We start from the raw sequence: 21,686 nt of genomic DNA, 5'->3' as shown, positions 1-21,686 counted from the left end.
AGGAACTAACATATGTGAGCAAAACAAACCTGATTACAGGTCCTCATTAGATTCATAGTCCACCGTGTGTGTGTGTGTGTGTGTGTGTGTGTGTGTGTGTGTGTGTTTGGGAAGGGGGTCAGCATGAGACAGTCGATAACTAGTAAGCGAACACATACATAAAGTCATAAATTATCGTAAGTGTTATACAGGACTCATACACAGAGGAATGCAGGGAGCTACCCTAGACATTGTGGGCCAGACACATTTAGGCACACGGAGGCAGAAACCCTGCTTCACATGATACTTACGTTGCTGAAAATGCAGCGTTAAGAAGTTTTGCAAATCAAATCAACCAAACTCCCACTATAGAGTGTGAAACTTTACAACCTAATGACTTACTCCTATGGAGGACAGTTTTGGAAAAACAATACCACTGACTTATTTTCTATACAAACACATCTCTGAGAAAGGTATTCTCACCACTGAGGGATCAAGAATACAATATTGGCGGGCCACATGGGCGGCTCAGTCGGTTAAGCATCTGACATCAGCTCAGGTTATGACCTTGTGGTTTGTGAGTTCAAACCCATGATCGGGCTTGCTGCTGTCAGCACAGAACCTGCTTCAGATCCTCTGTCCCCCTCTTTCTGCCCCTGCCCCCCTGTCAAAAATAAACATTAAAAAAAAAAAAAGAACACAACATTGGGGAACGTTGGAAAATGTTCTGCCTCCTGTCTGCCCCACACCCATCTAAATGTCTAGATTTATGGAAATTCCAGAGGAGCCCCTTGAACCTGACAACACCAAGGAGGAACCAAGGAATGCAGGACCTTTGAAAGCCAGCAGAAATTATGTGCAAAAAGATGGCAGCCTAGAGAAGTAAGGAGAAGTCCATCTGACATTTCTTCTTACCTCCTGTTGCCTAATCTACTCTCAAAGGCCAATAGTGTAGAAATTCTTCATTTTTCAAACAACCCCACCCAAAAGAGTAGCACTTTGATCTCTAAAGCATGAGAGAGGAGCAGTGGATAGTGCGGGGTATAAATGGCTTGGAAAGGTTATGTAGAAAAAAGAAATAAACAAGAAGAGAAGCCATGAGGAGTTGCAGGGATGAATGCAAACCATGCTTTGAACTACCTGCCAAAATGAAAGCAGACTCCCGTGAGAGGCCATGTTGGACAGACGAGCACACTGTCGAGCTTCCCGGTACCTACCTATGAGTGGGACGCACAGTGTGCACCTTCCTGGAGATGCTAGATACCGGGCGCAGATTTATCTCTGAGTTTACCTTCTTGGATACGAGATTCCAACACACTTCTAAGCTCTTTCATCCCTTATCAGACACCAGTCCTTGCCCAGAGCCTTTGCTCGTATTCTCTTGCTCCATCTCCTTCCCATAAAACCCACCCGGCTCCTGCCAACAGCTGGGGTGTGTGCAGGCCTGTGTGGAGAATGCCAATGACACGGTCACAGGACCATGAGAGCATTGGGCATGCTGAAACAGGGCAAACTGGGGAGACGGGAGAATGGTCCCTTTTGGACTTTTTGTGTGGGTTCAAAGAGAGTTGGCCAGTGGAAGGAACCTCTAAAAATAGCCAAAGTCCTTAAAAAGAAATAATGCAAAAGAAAACAAGGTTTATACTGTCCTAATGTAGGCTCTGCAAAAACCAAGCCCTGGAAGGCTGGCGCTGGGGTAGCTTATTATTTGCTTCCTGTTCTTTGGCTGAGACACCCACTGGGTCCCTTTGCAAATCCTGGGCCCTGCTCCCCACCCCCTGCCTCCTGCACGGTGCTGGAAGGCTCCGCAGGAATGCAGCTCTCTTGGGGCACAGCTGGGGCCTCCGAGGCCCACTTTCAAGATCCAGAATAGACTGTGACATGTGAAACGAGCTCCGTGGGGTTTTACATTCCTCCTTCGTATCCAAGCACCTTCAACACAAAACCTCACGCTGGGATTGCTAATCATTCTTCCAGAAACGCCTGGATATCATCTGTCTGGCAGAAATGTGAGTTTTGTCTTTTTTACTTTTCAGTGTTTTCAATGAACATGGGGCCCTTGAAATGAGGCTGCCCAATAGAGGCGTGACATAATAAAGTGATGTCTTGGGACTCAGGGTTTTGTTCTTGGCTAAGCCACAGATTTGCTTTGATATGCTGTTTAGCCTCTCTGTGTCACACTTCTCTTGGCTAGAGAAAAAGACAAAGTGTTCACCTATCTCATATAATAGGAGGAATAAAAAATACAAAATGATTATAAAATACCGCTTATATTATCTACACCACAGGCACCTAAGAGATGCCTGCTTACCCACATGACATGCTTTGTGAAACTCCAAGTGCCATAAAAATGCAAATAATCCATGCATTAAAACATAGGCTCCTACTGGGGTGCCTGGGTGGCTCAGTTGGTTGAGTGTCCAACTTCGGCTCAGGTCATGATCTCACAGCTCGTGAGTTCAAGCCCTGCGTCAGGCTCTGTGCTGACAGCTCAGAGTCTGGAACCTGCTTCAGATTCTCTTTCTTTCTCTCTCTCTCTCAAAAATAAATAAACATTAAAAAAATTTTTTTAACACAGGCTCTAATTAACAACCATAACAACACCTTCTATTTCCTAGGCATTCACTGTATGTGAGACCCTTCCCAGGCCTGCCTTTCTCTATTCCTTTGTCATGGCACCATGAGAAGATCAGTATTGGGTTTTTTTTTTTTAATTTTTTTTAACATTTATTCATTTTGTTTTTTAATTTTTTTTTTCAACGTTTATTTATTTTTGGGACAGAGAGAGACAGAGCATGAACGGGGGAGGGGCAGAGAGAGAGGGAGACACAGAATCGGAAACAGGCTCCAGGCTCTGAGCCATCAGCCCAGAGCCCGACGGGGGGCTCGAACTCACGGACCACGAGATCGTGACCTGGCTGAAGTCGGACGCTTAACCGACTGCGCCACCCAGGCGCCCCAACATTTATTCATTTTTGAGAGAGACAGAGTGTGACTGGGGGAGGGCAGAGAGAGAGGGGGACACAGAATCAGAAGCAGACTCCAGGCTCTGAGCTGTCAGCACAGAGCCCAATGCGGGGCTCGAACTCACGGATTGTGAGATCATGACCTGAGCTGAAGTCAGACGCTTAAGCGACTGAGCCACCCAGGCCCCGAGATCAGTATTCTTAATAGCTTCAGTTTACAGAAGAGGCAGCTGAGGATCAGAAAGATTAAATGACTTGCTCAGTCATGCAAATAGTTAATGACACAGCAGAAACCAAAGCCCAGGTCTATGAGAACTTCCCTTTTCCATGGCCTTTCCAGCTCAGTCTGAAGTAGGACTATCCACTGGGTTCCCAGAGTGGGCTCTGGGCTCACCCCAGTCCTTTAAAAGCAATGGCAAGTGATTCTACTGTGATAAAAGCTAAGAGTAACTTGACTGCCACTGGGCCAATCAGAAAGTGCTGGTGAGGCCATTATAGTGCTTCGAAAGGGGACAGTTCTGTGTCTAGGGAGGAACTTGCAAAGACTCCACTCAAGACAGAAGTATCTGTCGATGGGGCTGCCTGACTTATGCGGGCTAGGGGACTGGAGAATAAACAGAATAGAGAAGTTAAGGATCACTCAACCAAAGGCATTTTTTCTGTTTCCCATATTTCTGTGGCAGTTACAATCATGGACACTGCAGTCAGAAAACCCTACCTTCCGATTGCAGCTCTAACATTGATTTATCTGTATGACCTTAAACGAACTGTTTGAACTCTCCAAGCCTTGGTGTCCTTAGTTGCAAACTGGGGATAAAAAAAGCAATGCCTTGAGTTCAGTTCAGGGCAAGCCTTCCTGTTCATTTAATTAAATCTTGGGACATGATCAGGCTACGGAAGATGATTACATGGAAGATATCACTCTATTCATTGATCTCCCAGCCTACAAAAGAAAGAAAGAAACAGAGAGAGAGAGAGAGAGAGAGAGAGAGAAAGAAAGAAAGAAAGAAAAAGAAAGAAAAGCAATGCCTATCTCAAAGAACTCTGAGGATTAATTAAAATAATGTATGTGGGGCACCTGGGTGGCTCAGCTGGTTAAGCATCCGACTTCGGCTCAGGTCATGATCTCACGGTTCATGAGTTCAAAGCCCCGCATCGGGCTCTGTGCTGACAGCTCAGAGTCTGGAGCCTATTTCAGATTCTGTGCCTCCCTCTCCCCACCCCTCTCCCACTCATGCTGTCTCTCTCTCTCTCTCAAAAATAAATAAACATTAAAAAAATTTTTTTTTAATAATGTATGTAAAGCACTTAGGACAGGATCTGGCACATAGTAAATGTTCAAGAAAAAGTCACTATTTTATTATTTATGGGCTTATTTGATTATTTATGGGTATGTTCAGAACAGACTGTTGGGAAACATATGGTAGGGAAAGCCCCCAGCATTTCCAAAGAGATAACAAACACTTACTTCAAAAGACTAAGCTTGGAGAAGGCAAATTTTGTAGCTCAGGAGGGAAGAAAAAAGACCTAGCAAACAAACCATCGTCCTGTGAGTTGGAAGGTCTGCTGTCTTTGAGAAAGGAATGTCCTCGTGGGCTGGTTCTGGAGATTGTAACTTGCACAACATTTTCAAAAGATTTTTGGAGGCACATCAGTAAGGGAAGGCTAGAGGAAGGGACCGGGGCTGGCGGAGCCCCTGCAGAATTGCTCTGCATTTGGCTGGAAGCCCAGGCCTTTAAAGCGTCAGTCTGTAGGAAGGATACTTCCATTTAAGATGTGTGCTGGTCTTCAGGATGGCTGAGAGCCTGCAGGATGCCCTGGGCCAGGGTGTACCATTAAAGTTCGGGCACAACTGGGGCCTCAGAGCATGTCGCGATGCCAGGGAGTGCTCTGTGGTTCCTCTTACAGGGTGTTTTGTCTAAGCATTAAAATAATTCCTGACCTCCAACGGAATGATGCTCTATGGGAGTCAGAATTTTGGGGGCAGAGAAGCCACACAGAGAATTAAAGATCCAGAACCCAGGGAACAAATAATGGATATTGGAGATCATTGGGAAAGTGTGTGTACCTGCTTATATCTTTTGCTCCTCATAAAGGAGTGTGGGGGCTAAGACTGGGATTGAGCTGTTGGGTGATACAGCTGGACTGGCTTTACAGGCTGCACTTCCGGCCAGCTATGTGTGGTCCAAGCATCTATGCCCCTCTTATTGGAAGCTCGGCTTGATTGATCTGGTATGGCCAGACTCTAACCTCCGTATGACAGACACTGTGATTCCTACTGCAGGCCCAGAATCCCTTATCTGAAAAGCTAGACAAATTACTGAACCCAGGAGTTGGGGGATTTTAGGAAGACAATTGGTTGCATTTATTGTATATTAAGGAAGAACTTCTGTGGGGTCTGGAGCAGTCCCCTATAATCAAACACATTGGTGATTCTGCACCAGATCACACACATATGAACACATAGGTGATAAATAAAGACTTTAAGCAGTCTCAGGACAGTCTGGGTCAGGGTTTGCCACAATCTGAGTTACGAAAGAATGTCTAGTTTTCAGAGCATGTTGCATTTCAGAATGTAGATTAGGGATTTGAGGTCCTTCTTTTCATTTCCTTTTCTGTCTCCTTATTTTCTTTCTTAAATTTCCCCAACAGTCTGCCTGTGGCAGGTGCTGAGTACAAGTGGTTGGCATCTAGAGTATAACATCTTGATCTCCCTCAAAGAATATTTGATTCTGGAAGCCAGGGGACAGTTTATTCTCAGTAACTTGGGGATTCTTTAGGATTAGAAAGAGTCTAAATTAAAGAAGAGGAGAGAGAGACTCCTGAATCCACAGGTTCTCTGTCATCCTGGACGGTAATACACAAACCTGTGAAACACACTGAGGATGGTCCCTAGTACATGATATTCAGCTGCTGAGTAAATAAGAGGGCATCACTTGCACATCAGGGGTAATGGTACTTAGAAAATAATATGTTTTAAATATTGCTAACATATTACTAACTGTTAAGAACCAAGTTTGTCCAATCCTCAATCAATAGCACAGGTGATTAGCAAAAGACAACAAGATACATGGAGAATGATAATCAAGCAACATCTACGAATGCTTACAAGTTTTCAAGTGCTGGGCTTAGTGCTTTATGTGCCTGATCACTTACCACTTACAGCAACTGTGTGGTAGCTACTGTTAAGGGGTCCTATTCTGCAGATGAGAAAACTGAAGCCCTGTGAAACTGAATGAGTTTGCTAGTGAGTATCCACCCAGGACTGAAACCGGAGTCTAGCAGCATGCTGGTAAACCAGCTATCAGAGAAAAGGAAGGAAGGAAGGAAGGAAGGAAGGAAGGAAGGAAGGAAGGAAGATTTTGAGTATTCAAAAATTGGCTTTCACAAATCTGTAGGAACCATCTCCTGTACGACACTACCAAGCCTACCCCATGGCCATGTCCAGAGTTTGCTGCCAGCTCTGGAAGACGAGATTTCAGCTCATGGAACAGAACTGGCCTGGGAGAAGCACACCGAGATGCTAGTCCCGCCAGTCAGCCATGGCTAGATTCCCTCCCCAGACCTGGTATAGATCACTGCGGGTGGGGGACGGGGAAAGACAGAAGAACACTCTGTCTCTTTCTTCAGGCAAGTTTTCCTTCACCAGAGAGTGTGAAGTGAGTTCCTGCCAACCTGGCACTCCCAGGCAGAAACAATAAAACCTAGAATTCTTTTAAGGCCCTACAAGCTTTTTTGTGGTTAGATAGAGAATTCAGACTTGAGACTAAACGGTCTGATCTTTTCTTGAGATCCTTCAAGTCCATGATATTGCCTTCAAAGAAGTAAGGAAGTAACTTCTACAAGATGGAAAAAAGGCTGGGTCTGGTTTTTTTCTTTTAATTAAAAAAAAAAAAAAAAAAAGGTCATTTATTTTGAGAGAGAGAGGGCATGGGGGAGGGGCAGACAGAGAGGAGAGAGGGAATCCAAAGCAGCCCCAGCAGCACTGCGAGCACAGATTTCACAACTGTGAGATCATGACCTGAGCCAAAGTCAGGATTCGGACGCTTAACTGACTGACCCACCCTGGCTCCCCTGGGTCTGCTTTAACCAAGCAGCCTAGTTTGAACCCACTTAAAATCCATTTAGGTTCTTGGTTTAGCCTCTCTGTTAATACCTGAAAGACCTCACCTACTAATTAGGTCCCATGATAGCATGTTTCCACTAGAGGCTCCCAAGAAGGAACTGGCCTGGGATTCAATCAACAAACATGCAGAGAACAATGATTACGTGGAGGCATTTGCTAAGTGCAAGGCCTAGAAAAAACTGGCACAGCTTTTGTTCCAGAGCTGCAGAGACTAATGAAGGAGACAGTCAGGTAACCTTAGTTACATTATATTCATTCACTCATTCAACAAATATTTATCAAGGGCCCATTAGATGCCAGGCATTCTGCCAGGCACTGAGAGACCATGGTAAGCCAGACAGATTGGTTTGTACTATTGTGGAGCTGACAGTCCAGTCATAAAGGGAGACATTAATTAAATAATCACAAGAATGAATGTGTAATTAAAAAATGAAGTAAGAGCTCTGAGGAAATGTTAAACGGTCCTTTGAGAACTGGAGGAACCTGACCCAGTTAAGGAAAGTCAGGAAAGTCTTCCTTGCGGAATTGGCAACTGAACTAAGGCTTGAACAAAACGTAGGAGTTAACCAGGCAAGGAGGGTAGAAGGAAAGAAAGAAAGAGCGCTCTAGAGAGAGGGAGCAGTGTAGGCAAAGATCATAGGGCGAAAAGGGACACAATGGTTTCAAGCAAATGGAAGGCCAGTTTGGGTAGAGAACATGGTGGAAAAGGAGGCAGGGGAGGAAGTCAGGGCTAGTCCTCAGAGCCCTGCAGGTAGAATTTTTTTTTTTTTTTAAGTAAATGTTAACTTTTATTTATTTTATTTTGTTTGTAATTGAAATGTAATTGACCCACAATATTATGTTAGTTTCAAGTGTACAACATAGTGACTCAACATTATATACATTACAAAGAGATACATAAGGCCTTAGTGTTTATTCTGAGAGCAATGGGAAACCAGTGAAAGATATAGGTGGGAAACATACGTGGGAATTATACCCAGTGCTTCCATAGGGTAAAAGAAATGTTGCTGTGGGAGCATTAGGAAATCAACTCAAGCATAAACTGGTATGTGTGGTGTGGCAGAAGAAAAGGGAGGTTAGGGCTGGGGGATGTATCCAAATCAACATTCTGAAAGAGAAATATCTGAGATGAATTTTTGAAGGGTGAGTATGACCTAGTCAGGCCATGGTAGAAGGTGGAGGGAGTAAGGGAGAGAGAACGCTGGTCGGTGGATGTGAGAGTGTGTGTGTGTTGGGGGGTGGAGGGGGCGGGGGAGCTACAAGAAGAACAGGCCAAAAAGAGATAAGGCAACAGAGTTAGGCAGGGACCTGATGATGAATGCCTCACAGGTCACGGTAGAGTCTGGGTTTTATCCTGATGGCAGCAGAGAACCCAGTGACGCAAAGATCTTCAGCAGGAGAATGATGATTAGACTCATGCCTTCGAAAGGATATTAGTAGTGGAATCAAAAGTGGGTTGGAAGGTTGCAGAGGTGAAGAAGACAGATGCCGTTTCCCTGCCTTAGCAGCCCAGGTGAGACAAGGTGTTCCATCTGTGGTGAGCAGCCATAGTGAGGATGGAGAATACAGGATGACTTTAAGAGACATTAAAAAGGTACAGTTGAAAGGGTTTTGTCACTAATGGGACGCATAGGAGTGATTTCTACCCTCCCCACAGAATAGTCTGAACAAAATGGATTCTTCTACTTGTGTTGAGTCTTGCTTTATGACCTGGTACACCATCGGTTTACAAAAATGTTCTATGCATCCTTGAGAAGAATAGTGTTCACTAACTGTTGGATACAGGGTTCCCTGATATGGTCACTCAATTAAACTTGTTAATTGTGCATTTCGATCTACAGCTTTATTAATATTTTTTGTCTGTTTGCTTTATCATTTATGACAGAAAGGTATTAAAATCTCCCACCATCGTGGGAGTTCTTTATATTTTTGTTAATTTTTGTTTCATATAGTTTGAGGCTATGAGGCTATGTCATTAACTATACACAAGTTTAAAGTTTTTATATCTTTCTGTTTAATTATTCTACTTATCATTATGCAGTGATCCCTTTTATCCTTGATCACTCTTTTTGCCTTAGACCTAGTTTCTATGATATTAATATAGCCGTACCAACTTTTAATTTTTGTTAAGATTGGTCTGGTATCTATTTTTCATCCTTTTGATTTTAACCTTTCTGCCCTTACATTTTAAACATGTCTTTTATAATCAGAGTATAGGTGAAATTTTTTTAAATCCAGTAGTGAGATGCCTGGGTAGCTCAGTTGGTTAAAGCGTCTGACTCTTGATTTTGGCTCAGGTCATGATCTCATGGTTTGTGAGACCGAGCCCCACATCAGGCTCTGCACTGACAGCATGGAGCCTGCTTAGGGTTCTCTCTCTCCCTCTCTCTCTCTGTTCCTCCCCAGCTGGTGCTTGCTCTCTCTCTCTCTCTCTCTCTCTTTCTCAAAATAAGTAAATAAACATAAAAAAAATCCAGTAGCTAGTAAATTTAGTCCACTTACATTTATTGTGAATATAAATATATTTGGATTTATTTCTGCCACCTAATTTTGAGTACTATTTTTGATTTTCTATTCTTTTTCTAGATTATTTTGGATAAGTACAGATTTTTTTCACCTCATTTCCCCTATTCTTACCAGTTGCTGGTTGGAATCACTGCATTCTATTTCTTTTCTTTTAGTGGTCAATCTTTTTTTTTATTAAAAAAATTTTAATGGCTATTATTTATTTTTGAGAGAGAGAGAGAACAAAGAGAGAAACAGGGGAGGGGCAGAGAGATAGTGAGCAACATAGAATCCAAAGCAGTCTCCAGGCTCTGAGCTGTCAGCACAGAGCCCCACACAGTGTTTAAACTCACAGACCACGAGATCATGACCTGAGCCAGAGTCAGATGCCTAACCAACTGAGCTACCCAGGTGTCTGTAATTTTTTAAAAGTTTATTTATTTATTTTGATAGGGAGAGAAAGAGAGTGAGAGAGAGAGAGGGAGAGAGCATGAGTGGGGGAGGGCTGGATAGAGAGGGAGAGAGAGAGAATACCAAGCAGACTCCATGCTGTCAGCACGGAGCCCAACGTGGGTGGGGCTCAAACTCATGAACCGTGAGATCATGACCTAAGCTAAGATCAAGAGTCAGATGCTAAACTGACAGAGCCACCCAGGTGCCCCTTTTTAGTGGTTACTCTTAACATTTAACATGCATATGTGACTCAATAAAATGTAAGATTAATTAACATCTCTAAGAGTTAATGCTTCTGGGTGATGCCACTGATGGAGACAGGGAGCAAGAACTTAGAGCCTATTTGGAACCAAAGGTGAGACCTATTTTACATACGCTTGGTCAGAGGACACTTATCCAATCATCATCTTGACAGATGTCTATACATCTACCTTTAGTAGCATTACACATTTGGTAGAATATTTGTAAAATATTCCCTTTCATGGGTATTCTGCATTACTTAAGCAGTGACAGGGGTTAAAAATTAAAAAAAAACCCTGGGCGCCTGGGTGGCTCAGTCAGTTAAGTGGCCGACTTCATGTCATGATCTCACCGTCTGTGGGTTCGAGCCCCACGTCACGCTCTGTGCTGATAGCTCAGAGCCTGGAGCCTGTTTCAGATTCTGTGTCTCCCTCTCTATCTGCTCTTCCCCACAACTGCCTTTCCTGGATCCTTAGAACCCTAAATTTTTTCTGTTAGCTTAGTTTCCAGGGCCGAACTGAACACACATGTCTCCTAAATTGGGGACTTGATAAGTGTCCCTTCAACAACTCTTGATGATCTGAGAACTGAGTCTGAAATGGCCTGGATTCTCTCTTACATAACCATAGCTTACCTTTACCTCCTTCATCCCCTCTGCTGTGTTTGTGGCTTAAATGATGGAGGAAAGAGCTTAAACAATTTCTCTCAAATATGAGAGAGAATGAAAACTTCTATTTTCATTCCAATTGAAAAATTATTTTAAACGAAGCATTCAGTGGCAGCTGACCTAGACCACACCAGGCTTCAACCAGTTCAACATAACCAGTGATTCACATCTCCTATAGGTCACATCACATTTTTCTAAGTGCGGCTATGAATACTGTGAAAGATTATTAACCCTTCAGACATGTGTCAGTTTAGGTTCTCTTTGAGTGGTTACAGCTGACAAAACATGCCAGCCTTACCACGGATGTTCTAATACGCTTCGTGTTGCCCTTACTTTGGTGTCACTGATAAGTCAAGAGAATCTTCCGGCTTTTCCCCTAAATCTCACCGGTGCCCCGAATCTCAAAGGGCTGGGCTTAGCACACAGCGATGACAAGAAGTCCACTGGGCTTGATTTTTTCCATGTCCCAACAAATATACACAGATATACCCCTGACAGCCAACAAAAAGAGAATAATAACAAGAAGCAGAATTTATAAATTTCCATTAGGCTTAATGCCTGATTTCATGTAGTTAATGGACTCATTTATTAGAGCAATTTGTGAAAACCCCCAAGGGCCCACGAAGGCTGTTGCTTAATGGTTTTATCATGTCATAGATTTCTTTTATCCCTATCTTCTAACAAATCCTGAAGAGGCAAGGAAATTAGGACTAACGACTGCCTCAAATGTAGGTAAATTGTAAACAGAGCCAATAAATAAATACATACATAAATAAATAAATAAATAAATAAATAAATAAATAAAGGCCTTTTTGTGCCTCTGGGGTTTCCTTCAGCAACAAAAAGGGATTTTACTTTTTGTATGTTTCAGCTGATTCCAAGATCCCACTGCCATAGACTATCAGCTTCAGGTTGACTCAAAGCTTATTTTCAGGAGTTAACATGCCCCCCCTTCAGGTTTCCAGATATGGATGTGAACTGCAGGGTCATGGGAGCAATCTGAAGTTAGTACAGCCACCCCCACTACTGTCCCTCTTACTGGTGGTGGAGGTCGGCGGGGAGCAGGCAAAGAGCAGAATCGTGGCTTTATAACAGCAGATGGCACTGTGATGGAGAGGAAGGGACACCTGAGGGCCTGCTGGTCTCTGGCCGAGGTTGCTAATCTGGGGAGAGCTCCACAGTGGTGAAGTCTACGCTGCATGGCTTATACACACATGAGCACATGAGCATGGGACAATCCTTGGCCACGGCTGCTGCCTCTACCCACAGGAGCCTTCTGCTGTATCTGTTCCCGTTCATCCCAAAGGGCTGGAAGCACGAATGCAAATGGATACAGCCAAATCTATACCCAACACTCAGACAACAACTTAACGGAGACTCCCCGCCGGTGCTGGATCTAGAAGGGAAGCCATCCTTCACTTGCACCTGATGCACAGTCAGGGGCCCATGGAGACCTCCACTCGAGGAAACCCAGGGACAACAAGAAACAAAAGTCCACCCCCGAAGACTGACAACATGAATGGCTATTTGTACAGTTAAATGGCAAATATATATCCACCAGTATATAATTATTTTCTCCTGTACCAAATTAAGTAGACAACTTAGCAAGTGCTTGGGGGGAGAAAAGGAACAAAAAAATCTTTTTTATCTCTTGGCTGTACTTGAAGGAACGGGGAACTGATCACGGTTGCATGTCAATGGAGAGGTGATGGGTGAGGATGTCAAAGCTGGAAAGAGCTAAAGAGCTTTCTATCAAAAGGGAATCCAAAAGCGAGTGGAATGAGAGGGAGCTTGAGAAGCTGGGTGAAGAAGGGCTGAGCAGAAAAAGACAGAGAGACGTGAGAGAGAGAGAGAGAGAGAGAGAGAGAGAGAGAGAGAGAGGTAGGCCCAGAGATGTAGAGGCTGTGGATGAGTAAGAAGGGTTTGGAATTGGGGCGCCTGGGTGGCGCAGTCGGTTAAGCGTCCGACTTCAGCCAGGTCACGATCTCGCGGTCTGTAAGTTCAAGCCCCGCGTCGGGCTCTGAGCTGATGGCTCAGAGCCTGGAGCCTGTTTCCGATTCTGTGTCTCCCTCTCTCTCTGCCCCTCCCCCGTTCATGCTCTGTCTCTCTCTGTCCCAAAGATAAATAAACGTTGAAAAAAAATAAAAAATAAAAAAAAAAAGAAGGGTTTGGAATAGAGAATGTGGGTTTGGGAAGCAAAAGCAAGGTGCCACGGGAGATAAAGTCTGTGGATGTAAGTAACATTTTCAATCTGTTACTGTATTATCTGAAATGAGCTGGACAGAGTTTCGCCACATGTGAAGAGGATATTTGAGATGGCCTGGCTTTAAACATAGTTTATACAGTGTATGCAAAATTCCCTTTGGGGGTACTCAGAGGGACGGCAAACCATGGCTGGAAGTGGGGACAGTAACGAGCTCACATGAGTACAGACTGGCAGACACGTACCACAGATGTTAAAATGCCTGGAGCAAAAGAAACAATGAGATGCTTCCAGCATGAACCCCAATTCCAAAGTCACCAGGACAAATTACTCAAATTGTTGTCTCAATTTATGATGGAATTGCCTTCCACATGAGCAACTCTATGAGTTGCTCTGGGGATGGATGGATGGATGGATGGATGGATGGATGGTTACCTCAGGGGATGCGGGAGGCTGGCAGGCCTTCTGCGAAGTTCACAGTGTTCCCTGGTGATGTAGGGTCCCCTGGGAAATGAGGAGATGCCTGGAGTCCCACTGTAAGGTTGACAGGGATAAAAGTGGAGGGTGTTGGTGGTGATAGCCAATATCTGGACCACAAACGAATAAAACGTAATGAATAATGAACTCATGGGGGCAGATGTATGTGCCAGACCGTGGGTAAAAATCCCACTTCTGGCAATGACACTGCAATATCAGTGAAGTCACTTCACCTTTTCCTGGTGTGAAGGGCAAGTGATGGCTTTGTTTCAACACACCCCTTTTGAGGCTCAGCTCCCACTACCCAGTAGCTGTTGACCTTGGACAGGCCATCGCATGTCTATAAGCTCTGGTGTCATTTTACAAAAAAATGGGGATAATGAGTGTCTGTCTCAAAGAGTAATAATGAAGGTTAGAGGAGTTACCTTATAGCCCGGATTACAAGTTAATGTTAATGATGATGATCACTACCATTATGAGGCCACTCAATAATCAGTGTGTGCAATCAGGACCTACTCACACTCGTAAGGAATTTCCCGCACTAGTTCCCCGGCTCCTTTTTGCCTCTTCCTTGTGTGTCCTTGGAATCACCAGCGCTTTGTTCTCCTAAATGGTGGGACAAGTAGATGTTTTAAAATTCTGTTTATTAGTTTGGCTTTAAAAAAATCATCTTAATTTATTTTTGAGAGCAGGAGAGACAGAGCGTGAGCAGGGAAGGGGCAGAGAGAGAGAGAGGGAGCCACAGAATCCAGACCAGGCTCCAGGCTCTGAACTGTCAGCACAGAGCCTGACGTGGGGCTTGAACCCATGAACCATGAGATCATGACCTGAGCAGAAGTCAGATGCTTAACTGACTGAGCCACCCAGGCGCCCCTATTAGTTTGGCCTTTTAAAACTTAGATTCATGTCACTGGGTGTTTTAACATTGATACTATAAGTCTCTCTATAGTGGGTGTATACAATCTTAGAGGATTATAACGTGCAATATGATGGTTTGTGTGTCACACTAAGTATGTCTCATTAGCAAATACTTACAATGAAGCTGGCTTTTGTACAAGGGCCAGACCTACCTTCTCTATGTGACATGAGAATGTATGGAAAGCCGAGGAAGCAGGCAATCACTGGCAGAACCTCCAAAAGATCTGTCTCATAAAGTTTCCTTTAGGACAGTGTCTGCCCTTCAAAATCCCACATAACACCCTCAAGTGTTTGTTCCCTGGTTCTAGTTCTGTTCCCACCAGCAAATCCAGAATTTGCCCTTACAGGTGAACCCTTGGCCGTCTCTATGGCGGGCGGTCTGAGGGCCCTTCCGTACCTTTTCCTACAGGTCCCAAACAGTCGGGCTATCTGAGCTCTCTGCGTACACGGGGCAGGCAGTCCCCAGCCCACACAGTGGGAGGAGAAGAGCAAAACCTCAGTGCCGGCCCCTCGGCTTTCGTGGGTTTCAGCCAGAACCCAGGTGTTATTTTAGTACAACTTCAGTGTTTAATTTGAGGATGTGTGTGGATCAGGAGGGACCAAAACATTATTTTTTTTTTTTTTTCCCTTGGCCAAATGATTAAATTTGAAGTTCTAAAAAATGCACGGCTTTGTCCAAAGCCGTGGCCAATTGGGAAGTAAGAAATGTCCTGAAAATCCCTCCCATGCCAGAGACCTTTCTTCCTTAACCACTGCCCACCGCACAGACCCGTTTGCTGTGGGCATCGCCTGGGCAGTTTGTGGTTTACTAACCGAGCAGGGGCCCCGTGCCCCGAGGCTCTCCTTCCCGTCTCGGAAGGGGACGCAGCACCTTGGCTGGTGGGACACTCTATAGGGTTGTCTAATTTCTTACAGCCTTGAAAGCACACCCTAAGAAGCAGCCGCTGAGCCATGGCTGAAGGGGAAATCACAACCTTCACGGCCCTGACGGAGAAGTTCAATCTGCCTCCAGGGAATTACAAGAAACCCAAACTCCTCTACTGTAGCAACGGGGGCCACTTCCTGAGGATCCTTCCAGATGGCACAGTGGATGGGACGAGGGACAGGAGCGACCAGCACAGTAAGCACCCATTTCTCTTGTAGCCCCAGACCTTCCTGGTGTCTTTCTTAGTCAAGGACGCGAGAAGGGAGGATATCTGGGTACGGGTACCCTTTTCTCCAAGGTTCTGTTCAGGCAGGGTGACATAAATGTGCACAGGGCCTAGGTGTGGAAAATAAGGAGCTGTGAGAGCTACAGCCTACCTAAAGGGGTCCTATTTCAAGACTGTAAAAGGATGGCCTGTTGACCTCACACAACTGCTTTGAGATCAGATGTGGCTGCCAGTGTTCGGCTCTTCGGGGTTTCTGTAATTTAGTGAAGAAAGGCCTGGCCCCCAAGGCCGGTTAGGACCCTGCCTGCTCTATGACAGGAAGGGCCACCTGGGGCGGGGGCAGTCAACCCCACACACAGACGTGGGCTCAGTTTCAGGGGAACGGACTCTCCAGGTTATGTTTCCACTGAGCTTGATTTGTGAGATCCTAGTTCATAATCACAGTCTTACACATAATAAATTATGCAGCTTTCGCTCTGCAGATCATGCAGATGTGGTTGTGGTAACCGGGAGAGGTAAAGTCATTCTCCAGACCTTAGAGAAACTGGAGAGCGGGAAGAGCTGAAGCCAAATGCCGAGCATCTCTTCTGGGCTTTCCTGCCAGCTTAGCTCTCGGATGGTGCTGATAAATGGAGGTATGACTTTAGAGAAAAGAGTCTTCCTGACTATCTAAGGATAAAAATCTTTCCCTTCTGCTTTAGTACTTCTTGCGGTGAGTGGTGTGCATGTTTGGTATTAGGTGCCTGCGTCCTGCTGTGATGTTAGCAGGGATTCCCTGAGCACCCCTGAAGCATTAGCTGTTGTAGAGACGCCAAAAGCCAGACCTAGTTCCTGCTTAGAGGGTCAGCGATCTAACGGGTAAAACACCCTGTGAATCACGGGAAGAAAGGCGTAGAGGAAACCAGGAGGTACATAATCACAGCCCAGGTAGAAAGTAAGGTCCTGCAGAACTAGCTTTAAAACAGAATGCAAAAAACTGGCTTTGATGTGATGGTTTATATACCAGAGAGTCTTCATGATTCATGTAATATGTGCCAAAGGCTGCAGGCCGTAAGCACAGATGACCACCTCAGTGGTGCTCATGCTACTCTCAGATGCAAAGGTCATGGGGTTGGAAGCCAGCACTTACGGACCAGAAGGCATTGTCTCTTCCTTCCCAACCACCAGGCAGACCCTTGAGATAAAGAGCAAGAAAACTGATGTTGAGGCCTGCACCCGCAGGATTAGATTTTTGAGGGGTTTTGTTTTGGTGGTTTGTCGTCAAATAGGCCTAGCGAATGCCTTATATTTGATGAAAACGAGGCACCAGAGTGAGTCAAAAAAGACTCTACTGGGGCGCCTGGGTGGCGCAGTCGGTTAAGCGTCCGCCTTCAGCCAGGTCACGATCTCGCGGTCCGTGAGTTCGGGCCCCACGTCGGGCTCTGGGCTGATGGCTCAGAGCCTGGAGCCTGTTTCCGATTCTGTGTCTCCCTCTCTCTCTGCCCCTCCCCCGTTCATGCTCTGTCTCTCTCTGTCCCAAAAATAAATAAACGTTGAAAAAAAAAATTAAAAAAAAAAAAAAGGACTCTACTTAGTATGTCAAACGTATATATAAGTAACATTTACTGCAAACAAATGGACTTAGACTGTAGTCCACTGTGTGAGGCAAGCTATAGAATTCACGTGATCTGCCCCACACAGCACAGGGAAAGAAGCTTTAATTCCTCTGGGGTTGTTTTTTTTTTTTTTTTTTTTTCTTTTTAAGTTTATTTATTTATTTTGAGAGAGAGGGAGAGAAAGCACGCTCAAGTTGGGGAGGGGCAGAGAGAGAGAACCCCAAGCAGGCTCTGCACCGTCTGCGTGGAGCCCAACATGGGGCTCGAACCCACGCACCATGAGATCATGACCTGAGCAGAAATCAAGAGTCGGACACTTAACCTACTGAGCCATCCAGGCGCCTCATAATTCCTCTGGGGTTTTAAATGTTTCTGATAAATCTTACCCGTTTTCTGAACCAATGGGGATGCTCTCTGGTGCTCAGAATCCCAAGGGAAAGACAACCATGATGATGTATTCCTCAGGGTTAGGCTGGCTTTTCTGGGAAATCTTGAAATCTGAGAAAACAAGATGCAACAATTAGGACTTATTCCAAGTACTGGAATTTTAGTACAAATGGCATGCAACTTCACTGTTGTCATCCATCATTAGCATTATGGATTGCATTCTGGGCATGTAACATGGGGACAACTTCTGAATGTGCTCTGAGTTTGGCCGCCTGACCTACGATGTCAGGAACCCTTGGAATGTAGCACAAGAAAATGGGAGGCATGTGTGAGGAGGGCGACTTCCAGGCAATGCTGGGTCGACTCTTTGCCAAGTGAACTTGGGCTAGTTACGTAAGCTTTCTGGCCTCCCTTTTCTCACTTGTAAAATAAGAATAATATTACTTGCCTCCCAGGTTCCTTGGGAGGATGAAATGAGATAATCTAAGGAAAGTGGCTGGCACAGTGCGTGGCTCAGGGTAACAGCTCAGCACACGGCGGTCACTATTGCTGCTGTTGTCATCACCATCACTGGGACTTCCAGATACTCAACCCACAGCATGTGGAAATACAGTATAACATTTGAGGACCTTCCTTTCATCACTTCTATAACATTGTCTCTCAGGAAGGCCAATGGTCTAGATTCCGGTTTTGATTCAAGGTCTCTCTGGCAAAATGCAGAGTTGTGTTGGCCTATTTATTTACTCTAGAACTAAGAACAAGGACTAAGGAGGACAGAAATCAGAGTGCGTGGGGTGAGTAAGCAGAAATCCATCCCTGTACCTGTCAATGCCTGGAGAATGGGATAATCCACATAACTCTCTGAAGAGACTTAGGGGGGCCTAGATTTAGAGTCAGAAAGCGCGGATTCATATTCCCACCCTGTCAGGAGCAGTACTAAACAATGACCATTCTCTCCAGTTTGCATAAAATGCTCTGCAAAATAAGTGTCAAGTCCCTCAACCCAAGGACCCTTCCAACCATCCTCTCCTGTCTAGAAATTTAGATGTCTCCAGGGTTCCCAACTGTGTAATCTTGGGGAAAATATTGAGACTCAGCTTCCTCACCCATGGAATGGGAATAAAATCACTTGTGTGCCTGACAAGGCTGAAAAGTCCAGCAGGCAAGAGGACTTCCCTGGTGTGGATATACCCACTGGGTGTGGTTCTGTCGCCCTCTACTGCCCAGTGGCGGTACTGACACAGTCCATCTTCATGCCAAGGGTTATTCTGAATCAATCTGATCAATCTGGACAGGCAGGGTTGGACAGAGTGGGATGACCCTGGCTAAATGATTAGCAAAGACACTCCCTCCCATTAGTTTGAACATGACTAGACACTGTGGTCACAGGTATAGAGCTATACTCTAAGACTTCCATTGGAAAGAATATTTCTAAAAGCCAATCAAATATTGAAACAAATCTACATAAATCATACAAAATAGAACCATATGCCTTCCAGCTCTACAAGGTAAAAAATAACCCTTTTCATAGCTTCTCTTTGTCCCCATTCAGCGGATCTACCCTGGGAAAAATTGGGATATTTTCAAAACTTATCTTCTTCCTACCTCCAGGAGAGTGAATTTCCAAGTACCTGACACAAACCCTTTCTTAGAGTGGTATAAACCTACAAAGGATGCTTGTGCACAGGCCAGTGTAATGTAGCTCTGAGTAAACTGTCCCCACTGGTGGGAATCTCTGGCCCATAGAGAAGATGCTTTTGCTTTATCCCATGACAACTCCTCAAATTGTGGTCGTAGGCAATCATCACTATAGGCTGTGAACATCTGTTACACTGCCACTCTAGGAAAGCCAGGCACAGAATAAAAGCTGCAGACCATGAGACAAGGGAAGGGACATTAAATTGTAGGAAGATCCATGGGACTCCCTGTGATTTTCTTTGGAAGATGAGTAGAGTGGTGTCACCATGAGACGGAGGATCCTGGAGGGAACAGGCACAGAGAAGGATGACCGGTTCCATTTCAGACACAGGACATTTGAGGAGTCCCTTGTACCATGCGTATCTCCTTGTAGTTATAATTCCACATTTGTTTGTGTGATTATTGAATGGTTTTCTCTCCAACTGAGCTCCCTGAAGATGGGACTTTGTCTCTTACAGCTCAACACTGCAATTTTGCATCCAGTATGTTGAATGGCATTTGGTATAGTGCCCAATAAATATTAATTTGAGGAGTGAATGCATTGTATTGGTGGCAGATAAATTCAAATTCAACAATATATTCAGTAAATACCTATTGAGCTCGTGATATACGCCAGGCATTGTGTTAGATTCTTTTTTTTTAATTTTTTTTTTACATTTATTTATTTTTGACAGACAGAGAGAGACAGAGCATGAATGGGGGAGGAGCAGAGAGGGAGACACAGAATCCCAAGCAGGCCTCAGGCTCTGAGCTGTCAGCACAGAACCCGACACGGGGCTCAGACTCACAGACCGTGAGATCATGACCTGAGCCAAATTGGACCCTTAACCAACTGAGCCACCCAGGGGCCCCGCATTATGTTAGATTCGTTCATTTCCACTTAACCCACAGGTTATGAATTGTCATCACTCTGCAAACACTGAGTTAACAGGACCTGTGACCAGCTAGTAACTGGGAAGGGTTGTCACAGATCCATAGCTTCTTCTTCCAAGACTAAGTCTCTTTCCACATACCACTACCACCATTGACATCAATACCGTGATGGTGGTTTTGCCCCACAAACTGATCAAATAAACATACTGGATTCGCAAAGCCTGCCGTGTGGGTCAGAGAGGTGCAGATGTAGGTCCCTGTCTACTAGTTCCTTGTCACCGTGGGGAAGTTACTTCCCCACATGCCTCAGTTTCTTCATTTTTTTAAAAAATTTTTTTAATGTTTATTTATTTTTGAGACAGAGAGAGACAGAGCATGAACGGGGGAGGGGCAGAGAGAGAGGGAGACACAGAATCGGAAGCAGGCTCCAGGCTCTGAGCCATCAGCCCAGAGCCCGACGCGGGGCCCGAACTCACGGCCCGCGAGATCGTGACCTGAGCTGAAGTCGGACGCTTAACCGACTGAGCCACCCAGGCGCCCCGATTTCTTCATTTTAAAAACAAGGATGACAACAGTTCCCATGTCACAGGAAAGTAGGAAGCTCAAAAATGTTATACACACTGCCAGGCACACAGTAAGTGCTCAAAAAATGTTATTTATCACCCTCATCACCCCTAGGCTTATTTGACCCTCCTCCTGGCTTACTTGACCTTCCTCCTTACTTGACCTTACCTTTCTTCATCTCTGTGTCACTGAGACTATCTAGGTTTGGAACTCTCAAGGGCTGGCATGTAGGAAAAATGTGCCCAGCGCCTGGCCCAGCAAGGCCTGCCCTGTCTAACTTCTCTGGCAGAGTGTGCTGTCTTGGGCAAAGCAAGGAGGGGCTCCATGTTTGATTCTGCTCTTTCTGCTGGAGTCTCCTCTCAGGCGAAGGGGGACATGACTTGTTCCCGATGGGATGAATATCTACACCAGTAACTGGAGAAGAACAATAAGCTCACGAGCATCCCCAATCTGCTGCCTTCTGTGGCCAACGCCCCCTGGCCTCCCCAAGCACACAGGAGGGCTGTGTGAGGAGCAGGATTACTGGCAGTGCTCACCACACAAATGGAAATGTTCCTGAGCAAAGTGTGTGCCAATCAAATATTTATAAATCAAACCACATCCTAAAGGCACTAAGGGAGTTCACCGGTCAAAGGAATCCTACTTTGCAGCCCTTTAGAAAGGGCAGACTCCTCTAGGGTGCAATCCCTCCTGCCTCCTTGTACTGGGGCAGTACAGACTTCCGGTTTCTAGTTTACTATGACTCGGCACCTGATGGTAAAGGCACTTTGTTCCCCACCAGCTGGGGCTGAAAGTCAAGACAGCTTTCAAATCACCAAGGTGGGCAGAGCTGGGCCCTGGTGCCAAAGCCAGAGAGCAGGGCAGGTCTTCGGGCAGAAAAACTC

At 45.2% G+C, this 21,686-nt stretch overlaps 1 protein-coding gene, 1 long non-coding RNA gene and 1 other non-coding gene across 14 annotated transcripts in view; 2 read left to right on the top strand and 1 right to left on the bottom strand.

Annotated features, from left to right (window-relative positions):
- LOC123605402 overlaps nt 1-21,686 on the bottom strand; it is a 342,862-nt gene that overhangs the window by 56,410 nt on the left and 264,766 nt on the right. For all 5 annotated transcript variants that reach the window (XR_006715751.1, XR_006715750.1, XR_006715748.1 and 2 more), the window contains exons 5-6: nt 17,667-17,778; nt 14,137-14,222 (exon numbers count right to left, since the gene is read on the bottom strand). This is a non-coding gene — a long non-coding RNA (uncharacterized LOC123605402). The remainder of the gene's footprint in view (nt 1-14,136; nt 14,223-17,666; nt 17,779-21,686) is intronic.
- FGF1 (fibroblast growth factor 1) overlaps nt 1-21,686 on the top strand; it is a 106,008-nt gene that overhangs the window by 67,081 nt on the left and 17,241 nt on the right. For 6 of the 8 annotated variants that reach the window (XM_045492222.1, XM_045492183.1, XM_045492167.1 and 3 more), the window contains one exon: nt 15,450-15,654. In XM_045492222.1, the coding sequence (XP_045348178.1) occupies nt 15,486-15,654 (169 nt within the window). In that variant the 5' untranslated portion in view covers nt 15,450-15,485. Of the gene's footprint in view, nt 1-1,794; nt 1,989-8,478; nt 8,585-15,449; nt 15,655-21,686 lie in introns of those variants that run through there. The other 2 variants (XM_045492193.1, XM_045492201.1) reach the window with 2 other exon arrangements.
- LOC123582096 lies at nt 3,772-3,896 on the top strand. Its single transcript, XR_006704197.1, has one exon. It is a non-coding gene; the product is annotated as a small nucleolar RNA SNORA36 family (small nucleolar RNA).

Source organism: Leopardus geoffroyi, chromosome A1 (genome assembly GCF_018350155.1).
Source record: "Leopardus geoffroyi isolate Oge1 chromosome A1, O.geoffroyi_Oge1_pat1.0, whole genome shotgun sequence".
In the NCBI taxonomy this organism is placed as follows: Eukaryota; Metazoa; Chordata; class Mammalia; order Carnivora; family Felidae; genus Leopardus; species Leopardus geoffroyi.
The sequence above is the reverse complement of the archived record's forward strand: the minus strand, read 5'-3'. Positions and strand labels throughout refer to the sequence as shown.